Below are 18270 nucleotides of genomic sequence, written 5' to 3'. Positions count from 1 at the left end.
GCTGATCGTTAGAGCTCCGTAGTCTCCTGCTCGATCCCACCTATCCGGCCACTAATCCGGTACGTCCGAGGTGGGAATCGGACATCAGAGGGTGCGCGGAGTGCGAGGCTGTGAGAGTGGAGCCTGTACGTGCACTCCACGCTGAAATAGTCTTATCGACGATATCTGGCCTGCAGCAAGCTGAACGCCGGGACCTCGAGTGCAGCGAGGCGTGCAGAGCGTAACTGCGTCAACGGCGGAAGCCAAGGCCTGGCCCCGAATAAATCACCCCCAAGCACCCCCGAAAAGCAACGAGTCATCACACCATCCGCAGTTAGGAGGGGCCGCTGGCAGAGCTGCGGGTCATCGGTGCTCCACCGGTGGAAGTGACATCAGCGCTACTGATCGGTGAGCTGGCACGGAGGGGGGGAAGAACACAGCGCTAAGATCGGCGGGGGTGTGTTGACCCTGGGCCAGGCGCGGCGGGAGCTTCTCTCCCCTCCCCCCCTGCATCCTCCGGTACTATTCCAGGAGCGGCGGTGACCTCTGGGAAAGACGTGGCGTGGACACTCCTCCAGTTGATGCTCGCCCATAGAAGTGCGGCTGGACTCTCTATAACTGCTGGGGCCCCCACAGGATACTCCATAACATACTCGGTGGGGGGGTACTGCATGAGTACCGCCTGCAATACCACCATCCAGAAAGTGGGATTATCGGACGCTCGGGAACCCCCAACTCTACCTGGATATTATTACACCCCACAGCAGTGCTTAACCTACAGGGCCACAACACAGGGTGAATACGTCCCCGTCCCTCATAAGATACCCCGCTGTGCGGGACAGCACTGCACCAAGATAATAAACATGGCATCCACACGAGGCCTCAAGGCAGCACAGTCCAATCGATGGGACAAATACGCATATTCAAAAGAGAGCATACCGAGCCTTCACCCAAACAGAAGAATACTGGGGAGCAAGGGAGTCCCAGCAAAGAACCTACCCATAAGGATGTCATGGCGGCGATAGCTGAGATCAAAACCTCCCTTGAACACAAAATGGACGCCATAACTCTGGTTACTGACAGGGCCAAGGTATTGGGGAGGGAGAAACTCGGGAAACTTTACGATCTGGGGGATAAAGCTGGGAAATTGATAGCCTGGCTTGATAAACGGGAATGGGCAAGTTGTTGGTCCCGGTTCTCCAGGACACTAACAAGGCCAACATAACAGACCCTCAGGAAATTGCAAATCAATTCGCTGAACATTTCACAGCGGTGTATAAGGCAGTAACTCCCTACTCCGAAGAAGACTCAGCCGAATTATTGAAGGACATAACATTGCCCACCCTCTCCTTGACTGAAAGACAACTATTGGATATCTCCTTGACTACGAATGAGGTAGCGCAAGCAATTCGATCACTCAATTCATGGAAGGCCTCTGGCCCTAATGGGATCCCCATCGAATTATATAAACTTAACCCTGATAAATTGGCTCCCCACCTTAAAGTCATGTTTGAAGAGAGCAGGGAGAAAGGGGAGTTACAGATAGATCAACGAATATCTAATATTGTAACTATCCATAAGACAGGCAAACCCAAAACGGACTGTACTTCGTATCGGCCTATCTCCCTCCTTAACGCTGAACCTAAAATTCTTGCAAAAGTACTGGATAATCGTCTCATAAAAATTATATCCAATCTCGTAAACCCTGATCAGTCTGGTTTTATTCCACATCGGAACACAGCTCTGCACCTGCGCCGAGTCCATGGGTTTTAGGCAGGGCGGGCACTATAATGGAACCGGCTATTTTGGTTTCCTTGGACGCCACTATGGCATTCGATACGATCGAATGGCCCTATCTTCTTGCGGTGCTCCAGAAACTGGGGTTTGGCCCGGAATTCATTTGGTGGGTGCGCCTCCTTTACTCGGCGCCATTGGCGCGAGTCGTGGTTAATAATAAACAGTCAGATACATTTGCCTTGAGCCGCGGCACACGTCAGGGATGCCCACTCTCCCCCCTTCTATTTGCCTTGGCGTTAGAACCACTGGCAGGCTGGATCTGACGAGACCTGGTGATCCACGGGTTTCGCTGGTCACCAGATTGGGAAGACCGCATCTCGCTCTACGCGGATGACATACTACTCTACCTGACCGACCCCAAAAAATCTCTTATCGCCAGAGTGGACATATTGGCAGTATTTGGGAGGTATTCAGGGTTCACGATTAATTGGACCAAGTCCCGTTTACATGACCTACATGGGGGCATACCAGCCCTACCCCGTAATTGTCCGCTTCAAGTCAGTACCACAGGATTTAAATATTTGGGGGTATTCATATTCTTAGACCCCATACTCCGTTACGATAACAATCTGCTTCCCCCTCTATTACGACTAAAACGAGAAATAGCCAGTTGGAAATCTCTCCCTCTCTCCCTCCTGGGTAAAGAGGCCCTTTTCAAAATGATGTCCCTCCCCCGTTTCCTTTACGCCCTACAAAATTTGCTTGATCTTGTCTCTCCGACCTATTTTAAAGAAATCGAAAGCCTCCAGAGGGAGTTATTGTGGAGTGGAACACCACGCATAGCCCTGCAGAAACTTACCTTAAAATGGTATGATGGAGGCATTAGCCTCCCCGACAGTAAAAAATACTTTTGGGTGGCTTATCTAGCTGCAATTAATCACGGCACCTACGGTGGCCCTGATGATCCGGGCTACCGAATGGACAAGTGGCTTCTTCCGGGGGGGAACTATAATAGGTCGCTATACTCGAAGCCTAGCCGACCTCCCTTGACAGGCCCTACTGGACATTCGATAAGCGTATGGCATGCTGTGCAGAAGTCCCTCGGTTGGGAGGGTAAATTGACTTTGGCCACCCCCCTATGGGACTCTGCACAATTGGGGAACCTGTGGACAACAAAGGGGTTTGACAAGTGGAACATGATTGACATCTAACGAATTAAAGACCTGTGGGAGAAATGAAAACATTTGCAGCCCTTCAAAGCCAACACGAACTGGCAGACTCGGAGCGTTTTCATTACACACAGGTGTGTCATGCCCTAACGCTCGGTCCTCCCACATGGTACCTCCCCTCCAGAATCCTCCCCATTGGAGGATAGAATATTGGACAGCTACCTCCCAGAGAAGACCATTTCATTGATCTATAATAAACTAATATATAACATGGATGACCCCCTTTCCCTGCTAAGGCAAAAATGGGTAGCGGACGGAATTGAGATGGATGATGAGGAGTGGCAGGAGGCCGTGTCTTCCCCCGGGTATTTGCGATTCCAGCAAGACTATGACTAGTGCAGCTCAAAATCCTGCATAGGGTATATATGACAGGGCCGTGAATGATACAAATAGGAAGAGCAGAAACAGGGGAATGTCGTAGGCGTTGTGGACACACGGGTACCTTTATGCACATCATCTGGGAATGCACACACATTCAGTCCTACTGGAAGTAGATACATGAAGTAATGGGGGCGGTCCTTGCGGTTCCTATCCACCCGGAAGCACGTAGATGTTTACTGAACATATGGGAACCAACCGATCTAAACGCATACCAGGCACAATGGGCCACCCTGGGGTTCATGCTGGCAAAAAGGAACATCGCCCAGGCCTGGGGTCGGTGGGACCACCTACACTAGCAGATTGGAAGTCAAGTATGGACTGGTCCATGTTCTGTGAAAAGACAGTATATGCTGCTCGTGGCCGCCCAAAAAAGTGGTCCCGAATTTGGAGGCCTTAGAACTCGTACCGGGGGACATCTGTGCTCCCCCTCAGCAACTTGCCTTAGACGACCTGCTTTCACTATGATCTCTCCTTACTGTGTGTATTGTGAATGATTATTGCTGTATTCTGTCAATATTGCAATTGGTGATATGATCGCTTGTATGCCAATGACCGTTAATAAAAAGATTTACACAAAAAAAAGTATTAAAGCAATGTTTGAATTGTTGGTTGAAATAATGCTGGGAAAGCAGACCAACCAGTAGGTACAGAAATAGCAGAAATTTAAATCCCATAGGCAGGTCAAAGTCTCAGTAGGGTTCTAGCTGCAGCTGAAACAAGGGCTTGGTCGAAACTATAAATGAGGTAGGCGACTGACTGCTTTACAGAAAAAGGGGTTGAATGAAGAATCCAGAATATGTTCTTAACTATCATCAGGAAAGACCATAGTGCCTGCCTAAGGTTTATCCATAGAATTCTTCCACTGTATGAATTAGGGAAAGATTGGAAAGGTTCTTACCTTTTATGACCACAATTTCATGACTGAATAAACTAAATTTGTGTATTTGCAGGAGAAGGACCAGTAAGGCTAAACTTAGCCAACCGTTCTTGACCTCTATACAGATCTTACAGATGTGCTCTAGTTTCCTGTCATACCCATCTCCTTTCCAAACACTATATAGGACCTGACTTGGTCAGCCCTTCTTATTCTCTACAGGGGCCTCACCGATGCACAGAAAGCCTAGTTTCATGCAATACTCAATCTATTTTGGAGGGGAAGCCACTGTAACCTGTGCGCAGCTGTTGATCTACCCTCTGCCTTAACCTTTGTTATCACTACAATAGCAGATTGATTTTGGTAAAGATTGAAGACAGTATCATAATTGCTGAAGTATTTGACCCAGTTTACAAAAACCAAAACGCAAAGGGAAATATTCTCACCAAATTGTTAGTTTAACAAGCATCTCAGAAGATCACATCATAAGAACCTTGCCAGAGCTGGCTCCATTTCGAAGATCTTGGAAGATAAATTCACCCTGAGCATCTCCTTTTCTATTAGACGTGGTCCAATAGGAAAGTTGGGTTAGATCAGCTTAATGCAAGAGGAGGTCACAGCACTCTTCAAAAGGACCTCAATTGCCAATTCAATACAAAATAAAACGGAGACCAGTTTCCGATCTTCCAGAAGCAATCAAAATACTGGCAACTGTAGTCCTTTATGAAATACAATATCACATTGACCCAACTAGCTGATCAGATGCCAATGCTTTGGGCATTAAAATGTTCCACAGCACAGAAAAAACATTGAATGGTATGAGGGAAAGTTACTACAGATCTGAGACTCAGGAAATATATCAGTTCCATTTCTAGAAATAGGCAAGTTGTCTTTGGTAAGTGTATCATATACTAGTTAATAAAAATAGAAAGAAATGAGTGGGGTTATGAGACACAAGCATAACCTTGCTGAAATCATTACTATAAGAAACCACGCAACATATCAAGCCATGTCACAATTTTCCAAAAAAAGAATACCATCTGATTTACTGCAAGCCTCTGTGCTCTTCCTGATCCCGCAATATGTTACTACTAGCTGGGGTGACCACAGCACTTCAATATGTTCCCAACATACAGACTCGGACAAAACCTAGGATCTTGCACTCCCATTCAATTAGTAGACAAATAATCTGACAGAAGTGGAGTACAGGGTGCCATTCAAAGGAGGCGTGGCTTTGCAAACCAAATTGAAAGGAGATGGACTGAATAAAACCTTAAACGCAAGTGAGTTCTTAGATTAGGTCTTTAATACCTCCACTTGGTAATCAATAAGGGCCACCATAGTGACAAAAATCATTATTGCATGCCACACCTTCAAGTAATGGTTAGGGATGCATGAACAATAAGTCAATGAAATAACAAAAAGGCTGGAGGCTGTAATGTTTATTAAAATACTGGACTGTTGAGACCTCCATTGATGACAATGTAGTAGCTCCGGGCTTATAATGGCTGATATAAGCCTTCTGCTCCAACATTGCAATGTTTGTCTTTATGTTTCTCTCTTTTCAATTTAGAACATTCTATCCTTAGAGGGTAGAATGTTCGAATGACCTTAAAGCCCTTCTGCCTCAAGCTATACCAGTTGGTAAAGGCTGTAAATTGGGATCAGAGCCTTTGACAACTGGTTCAAGAGCGGGCTATAAGGCTTTACTCTCCTTTGACCTGTACAAAGGGAGGGAAATAAACATAGTTTTTGCAAAGCAACAGTAATAGTAATTCTGTACCACTCGTCCAATCTAAAGCTATGAAAATAGGCCACATTTAGAAAGGAATTCTGTGATTGGTACTTAGGATTTCCTGAGTAAACACTATGGTAACCATACCATCTGTGTGCTTGATTATGTTATCCAGCAGAAATGGATACTTTGTCAGGTGCTTCATCTCTGAGGCAATGAGGTCTTTGACCTGAAGTTGTCGACAGTAAGGGCCGGCTTTTCCTTGCTGTAGTAAAGAAACAACATTTATTGAGACAATGCATATAAAATGACTACAATACACAGTTAGATAAGTTATACTACACATCACACAAAGCATTACCCTCAAGACCCCCAAAGGACATTTCTCTCCTCCAAGTGATGGAGCAAGATAAGGGAACTAAGCCTTGACAAAAGGACTGATGGGTGGAAAATTCTTGTTATCATTCAGCAATGGTTTGTTTTAGGCATTGCTACCCATTGAGAACTCATTTAAATTAGGGTTACTACCAAAGACTGAAGCTCAGCAACTTTGACAGCTGAGGAAAGAGGAACTAAAAGCTGAAGAAAACAGTTTCAGTTGATTGGAGCTCCATGACAAAAAGTCCCTCTCAAGAGCATAACTGACTTTAAGGAATATGTTATGATAAGAATGTTTCCTGAAAATTGTCACCACTGGTACCTGCCACCAAAAGCAAACTCAAATCTGCAGCTAATTTCACATACTGGAAAGAGGATAATCTGACAGATTGAGATCGGAAACCTGGATCTTTGCAGAATTGAACGGTTGCTGTGGGTGCACTCAAACAGGTTTATAAGACATCTTGGAGACAATGCAGGCACAGGCAAATTGATTACTTGAGAAACACGATCAACTGCTTTAAGGAATTAGGGAGATGTAAAGGCAAAGTCACAACCTTTAGGTGAAAAAAGAGAGAGTAGAGACCATAGTCCAGGAATAGAATTCACAATGAGACGCTGTTAACTTCCATAGGCAGATGAAAATATATGTGCCTGGTCAACATAATATTATCAGAGAACCAGAGCTGCCAGCCTTGCATTAGGGCATTTAGGAACATTTGCCCCGATCTGAGATGCCTATATAAACAAATAACCACCAGAATTACAGAGGAGAAAGAAAAACCACCTCAAGCAGTTGACAAAACTGGGGGGGGGGGGGGTCGGGCGCTGGAGAGCCCATGGCAAGATGGCCACACCTTGGTGCAGCTCAGCCCACTGGGTTCGGGAAACCCACCATAAATCTGGGCATCCTCCCCTGAATTGTAAAAAATATATCTTCTCGCTGGCCTGAATCACCTGGTGGTGTCTACAGAGGATAATCTTGCTGGGAAGTGCGACATGAAACTGAGAGATGGAGTAGAGATCGGCACGGCTGGGCCAGGAGGTCAGGATCAGTGCTTGGGCCGTGGTGGCTCCTGGATCACCTCGTTGTAACAGGAGACTGAGGCCAGATACACAGTGTGGAGCCTGCTGGTAGCCTTGTGAAGCAGAGCGGACATCAAGAACTACAGTGGAGGTAATGGGGACCAGGCCGGGGTGCCTCCCTCCAGTGTGAGGCGGCGAGGGATGAGGCAGCCTCCGCGGGTCGCATATGCAAATTGAGGCCGAGGCACCAGCCTAGCAGAAGTGGATGCTGCAAAGGATCCTCACTTGCCATGCTCTCATACAGGTGGTGGTGTGAGCGCAGACATTTCTGGGAAGGAGAGGCATCCAGTTGTGGAGTCTGCTGGTAGCCTCATGAAGCAGACAGGACACTAAGAACTACAGCGGAGTTGAGTTGTCCTGTCGCTGGCCTGAACCACCTGGTGAGGTCTATGGAAAATAATCTTGTGGGGCAGTGCGGCACGAAACTGAGAGGTGGAGGAGAAATCAACATGGCCGGGCCGGGAGTTCAGGATCAACACCTGGGCCACCGCAACTCTCGGATCACCTCACCTCATCAGAACAGGAGACTAAGGCCAGCAAAACGGTTTGGAGCCTGCCGGTAGCCTCGTGAAGTGGAGTGGTGGACACCAAGAACTACAGCGGAGGTAAGCGGGACCGGACTGGCAGTGCCTCTCCCCTGGTGTGCCTCAGCAGTGGGGGTCAAGGTGGCCTCACAGGCCGCACATGCAAATTGAGGTCACGGCTCAGCCTAGCAGAAGCGGATGCCTCAAAGGATCCTCACTGGCCATGCTGATATATGGCACTGGAAGGACAGGCATCCGGTGTGGACATGGGGAGCAGTGGATTCTAACCACAGGAAGCCACAAGCAGTGGAAAACAGCACGACGTGGTCGTCGCCTGTACATGTGGTGAATACATGCTGAGTGGTATGTGACGACTGGAGAAGGCCGCCACACATGCTGCAGAAAACCCCTATTCTATTGGTCAGTTCCCCATAATAGATGGCTAAACCCCGTTCCGAAGGGGAAAATAATGTGGTAAACGAGGACACCCACTGAGTTGTGCTGTGCTACAACAAACATTGGTGCTTGAGACAGGAGCGTCAGAGGCCTTCAGTTACCTGCTACACTATCTGACTGTTTCTGAATATGGGGGCCCAGAAAAGAGAGTTGAAGAGCATCAATAGTGTGACTAAGGACTAGTGCAATTCTGGAGCAGTGCAGTGAGTTCTCCCACATCTCGCCTTCCCGCCTGGGCGATCCTGGCGTCATTTGCGATTTCCAGCTGACACTAACCACAGGTACCACGACTGCGGGTTGGGTGAGGTGTGTGCGTCACTGCCGCAGATGCATAGGATTGCGTTCTGTTGAGGCCACGCTGCACCGGCAGCTGCCTACGTTAGGAAGCTGACGATCGTGAGTGCTCACAATGGGGAAGACGGACAAGAGGAAGGCAAGACAAGAGGCTCAGTGAAACAGCCCCCAGATACTGGTTCAGAGGGGGGTCAGCCCACCTGGCCAGCAGAAGGAAACAGTTTAGAAGCAACACTCCTGGCCATGCAAAGCAGCCTGTAATCTATTGATAGGAAGATTGACACACTGAGAAGACGTATCAACAACATAGCAGCAAAAATCGACAGGCAGTCATCATGTTTTGCAGAAACTAATAAGAGAATATCTAAGGTCGAGGCAAGATTCAAACTGTGAGCTCAAAAGCCTGAATATGAAGGGCGTCCTGGCAGTTATTCAAGCAAAAAACGAGGACTTGGAAGCGCACTCTTGCTGCAATAATTTACACATAATTGGGGTCCCAGAATCTACAAATGCCGGAAAAATGGAAACCTATATTAAGGGCATGCTATCGACAATATGTGGTGCCCAGAACTTATCCTAAATGCTGGTGGTAGAACGAGCACACCGTGAACTCATGACGCTGCCTCCGCCTGGTACTCCCCTGCATCACATCATAGTGAAGCTTTTGAATTCTCGTGATATGGATGGCGTCCTCTGGCTGGCTTGAGGAAAGGGGAAAGTCGAATACCAAGGAAACAAATTCACTTTCTTTCCTGATTTCTAGTTGGCTAGGAGAGAGGTTCGACCAATCAAGAACTAGCTACAAAAAGAGGACATTTCGTATTCCATGTTGAACTCAGCACGCCTATGTGTGGAACAACAAGGTCAGCAGAAAAACTTCACAATGTCTAAAGCGGCCAAGGAATACCTGAATATGCTCTTACCTGGTAAACATGCCCGGAGCACAACGGATGCAGATGACGGAGAAATGTAACCGACTTGACTAAGCACTAGGCCTCACCAGGAGCTACTTATAGACGCTCAGCGACTGCCCCCAGCCATAGCTGTGGCCATTACTGGCCTGGGGATCGTGACAACGTTAAAGCTGAGGACATATCCAAGCCAATTTGATTTTTTTTTTTTTATTCCTTTTTTGTTTTACCCTTTTTTCTCAATATACACATTGTATTACATATCATACATTTGTACATTTGTACATTTTCCAATCAATTTTTTTAACATCCATAATTTTACATTGTCTGGTTTGAGATTTAAACAATACAAAAATAACATAAAGCACAAAAAAAAAAAAAAAAAAGGAACTTGATAGAACCTATATTTCATATTATATTACATTATCCTGCAATGCCATACTCTCTTTCCATTTCGCTATTGGTTCCCAAATTTTAAACCCTAGCCTTCTTCCCCTTTTCCCCTTACGTGCATATATTGCTTTCTCAAGGTTGTAGCTAGCTAATAAATTTGCCAGCCATATTTGCATTCCCGGGGGTATCTTATCTAACCATGCTCTTGCTATTGTCAGTCTCAAAACTGCGGTGGCCATAAACATAAATTCCTTGTGTTCAGGTCCGTCCTGATTGTCTCTCCCGAACAGAATCCTCATAGGTGACAATTTTATTCGTATACCAAGTGTATTACCAAGAAAATCTTCTACATTTTTAATCAAGGTATACAGCTGGGGGCAGGTAGCAAACATATGAATTATATCTGCGTCCCCTGCATTACATCGGGGGCAGGTGGTGCCAGTGGAGCCTCCCCACTTAGCTATTCTAGCGGGGGTGTGATACAATGAAAATAGAGTCTTGTAGTGCTGCGATTGCAGGGGACCCGAACACAAAATATTACAACTCATGTCCAAGGATTCTTGAAAGCTTCCAGGCTCCCCCCCCAGTTTTCTACCCACTTATTACTAACTTTTTCCATATCATCTATCTTCCCTTTTGCTAGACATGCATAGAAGGATCTAATTGTACAGTCCCCTCCTATTTTTATTTTCTCCAGTACTTCATTACTGTTAAACCCCACGCTACCACCCTGCTTACGACAAAGAAAACTCCTTACCTGTAGGTATTTAAAGAAGTCCTTTCTCTCAATACCATACTTGAGGGTGAGGTCTACAAACTGGACTATCCCCTCCTCGTCCATTAAATCTCCAATCTGTGCTATCCCTTTTTGAGTCCATCTCGCCATTGTCGAATCAGCAAATACTTCTGCAGGGAAGGATTTATTCTTATAAAGCCTGACATATCTATTATATCTTCCCAGTCCCATTTTTTTTAGGAAGGCATTCCAAATCCTATATGCTGCCACTACAGTCTTGAATCTGGTCCTTTTATGGTATCCAAACTCAACTCTGTTTAAGAAGTTATTTTCTGCCTCTGCCCCCAACACTATAGAGTAGACTTCCGTGGACATGGTCGTAACCCCTGTGTCGAGTCCCCCACCCCCAATTAGCCCCTGCATATACTGTAATGCTGCAGCCATTTGATATAGCCTAAAATCAGGGGCCCCCCATCCCCCTCTTTCTCTTGGGAGAGTCATATACCTGTAGGCCCGCCTGGTTTTCCCATGCGCCCAGATAAACCTGTTCAGTACTCTCTCTTGCAGATTAAACCACTTAACTTCAAAAACCAAGGGGATAGAGCGAAAGAAATATAAAAATTTGGGCAAGATCAACATTTTAATCACGTTAGTACACCCCATAAGAGAGAGATGTAAATTGTTCATCCTCTCCAGGTCTCTCTTCACCTTATCGAACAGAGGGGTCAAATTCATTTCTACAATCTTATCCAGGTCCGCCATTAATGACACCCCTAAATACACTGCTGAATTAACCACCCTATCATCATTACATATAGTATACCTGTTTTTTATAATCTGCGTTTTTAATCTGTTTAGACTATACCCCGATATCTGTCCAAACACCTGGGCCTCTATCTCAACCTCTTTTATAGCTAGAGTGGGGTTCGGGGTTAGAATAGCTACATCGTCTGCATAGGCTAAGGTCTTCACTGTGCAGCTGTTTACCCTCATTGGTGGTATCTCTTGATTAGCTTCGAGTCGTCGCAGTAGCGGTTCGAGATATAGCGCAAAAAGGAGGGGAGAGGAGGGACATCCCTGCCTGGTCCCCCTAGCAATTTTTACTGTATCTGACAGCCCTCCATTCACTCTAATTCTCGCTGTTGGGATGCTGTAGAGTACCCGTATAGCTTTTAAAAAAGGTTCCCCCATCCCACACCACCTCATGACCTGCCAAAGGTAATCCTAGGAGACCCTGTCGAATGCCTTCTCAGCGTCTAGGAAAAGTGCTGCGACAGGATCCCCTAGGATACCTGCAGAGTCGAACATAGTAACAACGGTCCTAACGTGCTGCGTTGTCCCTTTTCCAGGAATAAATCCATGCTGTATGGGGGTTACCAGCTGCTCGGTGATCCCTGCCAGCCTCTTTGCTAAGATTTTAGAATATATTTTAATATCAGAATTCATTAATGTAATTGGTCTGTATGACCCTGGTACTTCTGGCGGCTTCCCCTTTTTCAAAATTACAATTATATCAGCCCCTCCCCATGATTCCGGACTGGATTCCCCTAATTGCGCTTGTTGCATTATTAGGAACATATCTGCCAAAAGCACATTTTTAAATATTTGGTAGAATTCAAGCGGAATTTGGTCTGGCCCTGCTGCTTTACCAGCTGGTAAACTACCGAGGGCCTCATTAAGTTCTTCCAACTGTAGGGGTCCATCTAATATCTCCCTATCTTCTTCGGACATTATCGGTGGAGAAGTATTTCTCAAGTATTTTTCAACCTCTAGTAAGCTCACTGGGTCCTCTGGGGTATACAGATCTGCGTAGAACTTTCTAAACACTTCCCTTATTAGATTAGGATCCATAACCATGTTCCCATATGCATCCCTAATTTCTTTTATTCCCGCTGCAGCTGCTCTCTGCCTGGTTCTAATTGCCAGCACTCGCCCCACCTTCTCGCTAAGTTCATACGTCTTTTCCTTCTTTGTCAGGAAATTATCTGCAGCTTGCCTAGCCAACCCTTCCACCGCTTCAGCTTTTAGAGCTATAATTTTAAGCAGGTATTCTTCTAAGGGTAGATTTTGTGCTATGGCCCTACTTAAATTTCCTTCCTCTCTTAATAGTCTCTGCCCAACCTGCTCACTCTTATCTCTTTCTCTCTTTTGTCTTCCCAAAACAAAACCAAGCCAATTTGAGATGGACAGCTTTGATCCTGTGAACCCGGCTACCTTCGTACACCTGGAGGGAGAGGATACCTGGCGAATCCCCGTGACGGAGCACCCCAGATAGCACATGGTGCTGCAATTTATTTTGGTTTCGAGTATAAAGCCAATGCTGAAACTGTGTATGTTCATTGTTTTTGGGGTTAGGATTGCGGAAGTGGGAGGGGGAAGAATGTTGGGATGTTCGAATCTTGTATAACCACACAAAACATACATTGTTCTCCATGATACGCATAAAGGACAGCATAGAAGCCTTGCACCATTCCCATTTCAGCGAGATGACTACATGGCAGCACGCAGGAGATAGCATACATTTCATTACATGGAATGTACGTGGCCTCAATAATCCCCGTAAGGTTAGGCTAGTGCTCCGGTTTCTAGATAGTCATAATATACACATGGCTACATTGCAGCAAACATGTTTGGATAGGCGCTCAGACTGCACTATAGGTGCCCGTTGGACATCGTGCTAGCTAGCCTCCTCTTATTCTACATACTCAAGGGGGGGTCCTACTTTTAGTTAAGCACATGGCTCCCTTCACGCTCACGACTCATTATGCGGATAGGGCCGGCTATTAATTGCCCATTGGATGATAGCTGTCACTGCTGTCACATTAGTTAACATCTACGCACCTAACATATTGCAACCACTTGGAGACTGATACTGTACACTACACTGGGTATCTCAATACATACCTAACCCTGCAGAAGATTGCTCCGCAATCACCAACAGGCATGGTAAGCAGGCAGCTATGGTGATCCGGAGTGGCATGGAAGAATATGGGATGGTTACTGCCTGGCGACTATGATACCCTACATAGAAGGAGGGCACATTTGTGTCCTTTGTACATGGCATGTGGTCCAGATTAGACTATCGGCTTATATCTACTGAGGTCTGCAGTGGGTAGAAGATCTACGCCACTTACCTAAGATTTTATCGGACCATTCAGCAGTCCTAATGCGGCTGAAGTTGGCGCATGTAACTCCCACACCGTTCACTTGGCTTTTCTCCCAGCGGCATTCCTAGATGCGGCATTCAAAGAGGAGGTGTGGAAAGCAATTGTAGAGTAATTTGCATTAAATATCAGCTCATTATCAAGCCGGAGCTCTCTGTGGGAAGCCTTTAAAGTAACAATACACAGGATATATATAGGCACTCAAGCGTGGGTACTGAAAACAATTTGCAAACAGTAAAAAACACTAAATATAAGCTTAATTCCCTGGAGAGGGAATATGAACACCAGCCAAAAGAGGCCATATTGGCTTCTGTTAGGGAACACCTGATCAAATTTGAGACCCTTACTGACCAAGAGATGCAATTTATTTTTAAGCGTCAATTCACACAGGCGTATGTTGAAGGAGGGAGGCCTGAACACATCCTTTCGCAAAAACTGAAGGCACACAAAGGCCCTGACCCCATTGTCCACTTGGTGATCGATAATGGTATCACACTCTACTCCAACTCAGATATACTGGAGGAGTTCAGATTTTATGCTATATGAGCATCGCTGATCGAGCTTGGCCATCATTTCGAGGAGGTTACACTGGTGTGTCTTTCACCAGGGGAGAGAAAAAGCCTAGTTCAGCCAGTGACAGTGGAAGACTTCAGAGAAACCATACATGCTCTCTGGAATGGTAAGGCCCCAGGTATAGATGGGATTGTGGCAGGGGTGCTCTATAAGGAGTATGCCAAACTGCTAGCTCCGCAGCTAAATCCAATGTACTTTAGTCACACACTATCGTCCTCTCTGCGAGAAGTACTGATAGTGACGTTACTAAACCAGACAAGGCTCCGGAGCGGTACAAATCTTATAGGCCACTAACTCTCATTAATATAAATGCCAACATTTTTGCCAAGGTGATTAGAGTGTGCCTACAGCCCCTGTATCGCAGTTCGTGCTGCCAGATCAGTCTGTCTTTATAACGGCTCGGTCAACGACACACAACCTACGCACTATCTTTGCATTGTTACAAGAAGTGGTACCCACCTTGCAGGCGGCGGTTCTATTAAATGCAGCCAAAGCCATTGATTCTATCGCATGGACATAGATGTTTGTGGTATTAGGCCGCATATGGATACCAGAGGCATTCTTAAAATGGATTCGCTTTTATATGAGTGCTCAACAGCACGGGTGCATGTCAATGGTCACACATCACATGCTTTTAGTGTCTGTAGGAGGACGTGGCAGGGTTGCCTCCTGTCGCCGATGCTATTCGTGCTTACCATACAGCTGCTTGCCTTCATTATTTGGCAGAAACACGCCCTTGCTGCCCTTAGATTTCATCTACGACCCTTGAACATCTCACTATATACGGACGATATGATGCTGTACATTAGTGAACCGTCTGCATATCTGGCCCTGTTAAATAGAGAGTACATGCAATATGAGTACTACTCTGGTGGTCTGTGTATCAACTGGATGAAATCCATAGTCCTCCCGCTAACAGCTTTTATGCAACGCTGCAAAATTGGGTTCCAGCTGGAGTGGGAGACAGGCCCTGTCAAATATTTAGGGGTATGGGCGCACAGAGAGCCTAAAATAGTGATGTGTGAGAAATATGGCAAGGCAATGTCCAGATTGGAAGATTGAGTTGCGTGCTGGACAACCCTCCCGCTCTCCCTGGCGGATAGACTAGCTGTCATAAAACTGGTGGTACTGCCACAGTTTCCATATCTGTTTATTAACATTCCCTGTTGATCACACTGGTATGGGCTGGCAAGAAGCCAAGGATCAGGTGGGAGGTCCTCGCCCTCCCATACCTGGACAGAGGATTCTGTGCCCTAGATTTTAAGCTTTATAATTTGTGTGCACAGACACATTTTACACACTTCTGGTATACGGCACATGATTTCACACCTCATGCAGCGAACAAACATGATGGCGCTCTGAACCCACTCAGGGTTATCCTGCCACACAAGCAAAATAGGATTCCCCAAAATGAGATAAACATGTTACACACTACATTGATGGCTTGGCACGCTCTGTCTAGGAGAGCTGGGAAGAATCAGTTGGATGCCCCTGCAGTGCCCCTACAACACCATCCAGACATAACTGTGACACAGGAGGATGGATTGCTCCAGATGTTATAGGAGGAGGGACTACGCACTATGGCGATTTGTACATGAATGGTAACTTCCTAACACTACCCAATGAGACAGCTCTGTGGGCAAACACCCCATTATTTGTCTTCCTATATTACCAACTTTGAGCAGCTATATGCGTGCACAATCCACACTTTCCCAGTGAATCTCCTACGCTCATGACACTACAGGTACTGCTCACCAGTGCGACGTGAAAACACATTATTACTAAACTATATGCTGCAGCACAGAAGGATGGTACACAGGGAAGTTGCAAAGTAATGGCAAAATGGAATGCGGTGTTACCACAGCTTATGGGGGAAGAGGATTTGAGGTTTTGCAGTGGGCAATTAAGCACCCTTACCTCAAATTGTAATTTGAGGATGATTCAGTTGAAGATCTTGCACCAAATGTATTATACCCTGATGCAGTTATATAGGTATGGGTCAAAGGGCGACTAGAACTGTGTACGCTGCAGAGCCAAATAGGCAGACTTTATAAATCTGCGTGGTCATTTCCACGAGTGAGGTAATACTGGGTTCAAGTCACAGATACACTAACTGATATGATTGGAGCGAGGTTGGAGTGCAAACCGTCGATCTGCCTCCTAGGACTGCTGAGCGACTTCCGGTCACTAAATCGGAAACTCTTGTCAGTAAGATTATTACTAGCAAACTTTAGAGTGGCATTTCTTCAGGGGAGTAAATCTAACCCTACAAAAGTGTATTGGTTGCCTGACATGGCACAATGTAAGACACAACTGGAACTGTATGCTGAGGAGCAGCCAATTAAGTCAAGGCCAAAATACTATTAGAGGCCAGTGATGGCTTATTTACAGTCCAACATTGGGAATGGTGGGTAGGGTGATGAACGAGAAACAAGCATGTACGGATACTACAGATCTGTGTCATATTTGAAATTATCATTTGCATTAAGAATGTTCGTGATGGTACACTTGTAACTTCACTATCTACAAAACAGGGTGTGAAAGAAGGACCATATTAGACTTGTAAATGACAATGTGTTGGATACTACTTGTAGTATGACATTTGTTGATTTTATATGTTATGCTTACTTTGATGAAAATGATAATACATTTTTATTTTTTTAAACAGTTGACAAGACTGACTACTTTTGAGACGACAAAACTAAACTCATTCTGGATTCATGCCATCAAAATGTGTGGTTAAGGTGATGGAAACAAGTTGAACATATTGGAATTTTGCTATTTAATTTATGACTCTCATAGACGGAGTGGTGAGGCCAGTTTTGCCTCTTTATGGCGTTTAAGTGTTTTACCTAAAATATAAATTCACTTTGCAGTTCAAACCACAACTCTTTATTTAAAAATCCTGTTCTGAACAGGTATTTACATATTGATGTTTAAAAACAATGCCCTTAGACATCAAAGGAAACTGTGTAACAGTAGACATGCCAAGTTTGGAGAATTTGCATGAACAAGTTTATTTTAATGTTCCCAAGCTGAAGGAAAGTAATACTGTCTGCATGTTTATTTACATTAAGAATTAGATTTAATGATTAAGAAGATTGTACAGACGCAAGGTTGAAAAAATCAATAAACTTGAGTCTTTACCATGTTACCAGTTCCCAAAATATGGACAGAGACTCTACGGATACCCTAGTTTAATGGTTCTTAACCTGAGATCCAGAGACCAGTGGAGGTCTGCGAAGCCTAATTATTCACCCTGTGACTACTCAGAACATTTAACATTATTAACAGATTAATACAGTGTGTATAAATAAATATGCAAAATGTAAAACTGAACATTTTCAAATGTTCAGTAAAAGTGACGGAATTTGAAATTGGAGGTTAAAAATTATGTAGGTGTCCACAGTTTGATTCACAGGAGCAGTGGAAATGCGTCAAAAAGAACATAGTATGGAAGATGGATGATCTCAGTTAAATTTAGAAAAGTCCAAACTATGCCAGTAAAATTAAATGTTTTATTTGTTTTTATATTTGTTGTGAATTAAATACAATATTATGGCATTTGTGTATTGGTTAGATGAATTGTTCTGTATTTTTGTGTAGTAATTTGGCGTTCACACCATCAAAATTGTTTATAACAGGGTTCAAGGCTTCCAGTAATGACTCAGTGGGGTTCCCCAGGTCCAGTAAATTGTTAAGTGGGGGTTCACAAAAGTCAAAAGGTTAAGACCACTGCCCTAGTTCAAGAACCACATCCAGAAGCTTCATTCTTTAGCTACTGAGGCAACCGGCAGCTCTAGTCCTGTTCCTTTTTATT

The 18270-nt window shown here is 45.1% G+C and overlaps 1 protein-coding gene across 1 annotated transcript in view; it reads right to left on the bottom strand.

Annotated features, from left to right (window-relative positions):
- LOC146772980 (rho guanine nucleotide exchange factor 11-like) overlaps positions 1-18270 on the bottom strand; it is a 348342-nt gene that overhangs the window by 169007 nt on the left and 161065 nt on the right. The window contains 1 exon segment of the mRNA XM_085637044.1: positions 6083-6200. Within this exon segment, the coding sequence (XP_085493170.1) occupies positions 6083-6200 (118 nt within the window).

Source organism: Triturus cristatus, chromosome 12 (genome assembly GCF_964204655.1).
Source record: "Triturus cristatus chromosome 12, aTriCri1.1, whole genome shotgun sequence".
Classification (NCBI taxonomy): Eukaryota; Metazoa; Chordata; class Amphibia; order Caudata; family Salamandridae; genus Triturus; species Triturus cristatus.
Note: the sequence above shows the minus strand (reverse complement) of the source record. Positions and strands in the feature narration are given on the sequence as shown.